The sequence below is a fragment of the Cyclopterus lumpus genome, chromosome 3 (genome assembly GCF_009769545.1).
Source record: "Cyclopterus lumpus isolate fCycLum1 chromosome 3, fCycLum1.pri, whole genome shotgun sequence".
NCBI lineage: Eukaryota > Metazoa > Chordata > Actinopteri > Perciformes > Cyclopteridae > Cyclopterus > Cyclopterus lumpus.
Genome location: NC_046968.1, coordinates 1,550,497 through 1,553,930, shown reverse-complemented (window position 1 = coordinate 1,553,930; position 3,434 = coordinate 1,550,497). Strand labels below are relative to the sequence as shown.

Here is a 3,434-nt window from a genome sequence, read left to right as displayed (position 1 = left end):
GCTCCCCACAGGAGGAATACGGCACGGCAGGCGGATCTCTGTGGGAACACACATCCACTGGTGACCACTAGGGGTGTTTTAGTACTAAGAGCTACACGCAACTATGAAATAATCCTTAGGTTTGACAGTTTACCATGCATTGACAGTATCATAGATTTTATTTTACAGTTAAATTCAATGATCTATTATTATCATTTGGAGTGAATGGGTAAAACAAATGTCATCAAGGAAAAGTAGAGGCACATTGGTTTTCTGGGTTAAAGTCCAGCTGCTTTGACCTTGTTGTGTTATTGTGTGTGTCGGGCAGGAGAAGAAAAGCTTAAACTGAGACTTCATCAGCTCAAACAAAAGAAAAAGAAAGAAATCTGTTTCACAATTACTACCTCGGTTGCCCTTTAAAGAAGAAGAAGTTCATAAGTTGCTTCACTTTGAGAGAACACTTTGAGTCTGTCGGCCTGGTTCGGTGGATGATGTGCAAACATCTCCATCATGAAAGAAATCCTCGTGACTAACACACACAGGTGATGATATTTCTCTACAATAACAGAGAAAATCACTCCACTCTAAGTATGAGAAGACACACTATGGAAACTTGTTTGAACAAATCCGTGGGTCAGTACCATGGTGTTTTATATGGGAACCAGGTGGTGAGTGAACACTATAAAACAAACAGCAACATTGGACAAATGCAGAAATAGAATGATCAATAACTTACAACACAGGCACCAAATAAATACTCATCTCATTAGTAAAAATATACAAAGTACATCTTTCAGTTTACAAACAGTAGACTATCACATCGTAACACACGTCTCACACTGAGTTTCCCTTTGAATCTGACAAAAAGTGCTTTGCTGATTAAAGTCCTCTCTTCAATATCTGTCATATTTGTTAGCACTCCAAATTAGCAAAAATATAGTATTATATCCTGTTTGTGAATTGAAAAGCTATAAAGTCACTGTACATGCATAGTGCAGAGCGCATTTACAATAAGAGAACCACTGTTAAAAGGCTTGTGTGAAGTTGATGGTAAAATTATTTCTTGTACAAAAGTAGAACTTTTTCAACTATATTAATACATTTGTTCACACGACAATCACATTTTAAAGAAATCCGACAGTCTGTCAGTAAATAGAAGAGTATACAGCTGTGTGTGTGTCAAAGTCTCCTGAAAGTGGAAGGTCTGGTAGGCCCTATGTGTGCCCCAACACTGTGTCTTTCCTTCTCCTTTGGATTTCTTTCTCTCTGTGCATCAACAACAACAACGTCTGCTAATCCAGTAGGCAGAATCCAAACCGCGTTCCCCCACATCCTCCGCTGCAATCAAGCTTACAGTATGAGCCGAGATGAGGGGTCCTCGTTTGGATGACTCAGAGGCCGTAAAAGTCTGCTCAGTCATCTGGCCGTCGGCCACGGCCTTTCCTGGCGCGGTGTCGCCGTCTGCGGCGGTCCCCTCGGGGGCCGTGCTGATGCGTGTGTTGGTGACTGTCTCTCAGCCGCCTCACCATCTCATGGTCCTTGTTGCCCAACACTCGAGGCAGGAAGAGCGACGCTTTGTCCGTGCTCCGGGTTTTGAAGCCTCGCCGCGGCCGGCCTTTGCCGTTGATGGAGACGTACCACTGGCGCTTGGCGCTGGCGCGCCGCTTGCCGCTGCTGCCCAGAGGCAGCGGCTGCTCGGTGGAGTGGTGGCGCGACGCGTAGGTGTTGTAGCCCAACTCATGGATCCGCTCCACAAACTCACACTCTTTGTTGAACACTTCCTGGAGAGACGAGAAAGGAGGAAACAGTGAGCCACATTTGTCACGTCTGGTTCTGATTCACAGGGAAAGACACAGACTCCAACAGGACCCTCAGCCACTGGCAGCCATAACACAATAGAGTTTAGGCCAGATGAACGCGTCATGTTACAGCAGATAAACATGATTGTCATATGTGAGGCCTTTGACCTGCGGCCTCTGTACCAGTGTCAGCAGCAGCTTATGTGGTGAGGAGAAGGTGTCACAGTATGCTGAGGGAACATCTGTACCCACCGAGGCATACAGCCGGCCTTTATCGTTCATGGCCAGATATCTGCTGGAGAAAAGCCCCTTTATGGCCACAACGCCCACATCCACTGCTGTAATTTCCATTATGCCTGCAATACAGAGAAACATATGATCAACATATAATAAACATAAACATAAAACAGGTATATAACATAACATTTAGCCTATGGAGACTTCTCATGATTAGAAATTCTTTCAAACATCATCCTTTTTTTTCGTGTGCAGATTCATTGACCAGCCCATCAATGGAAATCAATAAGCAAACATAACAAACTAATTCATGCTCAAACAAACAAACAAACAAACACAGCCTGCGTGGCCACACTTCCACTAAAGGAATGGACATCCGGTTGTGGTTGACACTTGGTCCCGCCCCATTCACGATGTTTATTGGCTTCTATTGATCCGCCTGGATGAGCCAAAGGCCCATTGAGCCTCACATCCGTCACACTGGATGGGAAGACTGGTGATACTTCGAATGGAGATGAACCTGCATGTCGGCAGCTTTGCCATGACATGATTTCTCACACACACGCGCTCACGCAGACACGCACACATTCACACAGAAGTCAGTACGTACCACAGTGGAACCATAGAGCTGACACATTAATCATATCAGAATGGACTCAAATAAATAAAAATCACCACGCGCATACTACACACGTTCATATATCTTAATTTACCCTAAAAGTGAATCTGAACGTGTTTTATTTTATTTCACAAATCTGCCTTTAGAACTTTCATTAAACACAATTTGTGTATTTCTTTAAAACTTTGATGAAACACGGACGGTCCTGTGCTGGTGTGTCCGTGTTGGACCGTTCTCTGTGCGTAAAGCCGCGTGAATACTCACTCAGCGGGTTGTTTTCCTCCAGTCCTCCATCTATTTTCCCAGTAGGATGGATCTGTAAATGATATTTAGTCGCGCAGTAGAGCTTCCTGCGTCTCGGTGCTCCTCCGAGGTGTTCATACACGCCTCCGCGGCCCCCGGCGTCCCTCCGCTGCCGGGGGTCGCACGCCTGGCCCGGGGCGCAGCGGGCCTGGGGACAGACGGGATCCGAAAGGCTCAGCAACACCAGCAGAGGTATCATCAGCATTGTGGCATGGCCGTGGAGCGACGATTGGATCGAAAAAACGGAGAACCCCTGCCCAGCTCGCGGGGTCCCATTCAAGTGTCGGGGCCCCAACGCTCCAGAGCTCCAGAGCTCCAGCCTTGCGCCCCTGCGAGCTCAGAGATTCCGCTGACTGCACCGCCCTCCTCGCCTCTGCTGCTGGGAAGCCCTCCTGCGGATCTGACTGAGAGCCTCTGCTCAGACGGAGCGCATGTATAAAAGAAGCTTGTGGCGACAATAGGCTGAACTCCGACCAATTGATACAAAGGAAAGGGGG

The 3,434-nt window shown here is 46.9% G+C and overlaps 1 protein-coding gene across 1 annotated transcript; it reads right to left on the bottom strand.

Moving 5' to 3' along the window:
- Window positions 1-1,391: 1,391 nt before the first annotated feature.
- Window positions 1,392-3,142, bottom strand: fgf3 (fibroblast growth factor 3). The gene is made up of 3 exons (XM_034529297.1): window positions 2,899-3,142; window positions 2,031-2,134; window positions 1,392-1,760 (listed from the first exon to the last, which is right to left on the bottom strand). The coding sequence occupies exons 1-3, from the start codon at window positions 3,140-3,142 to the stop codon at window positions 1,392-1,394; spliced, it is 717 nt and encodes a 238-aa protein (XP_034385188.1).
- Between the last annotated feature and the right edge of the window lie 292 nt (window positions 3,143-3,434).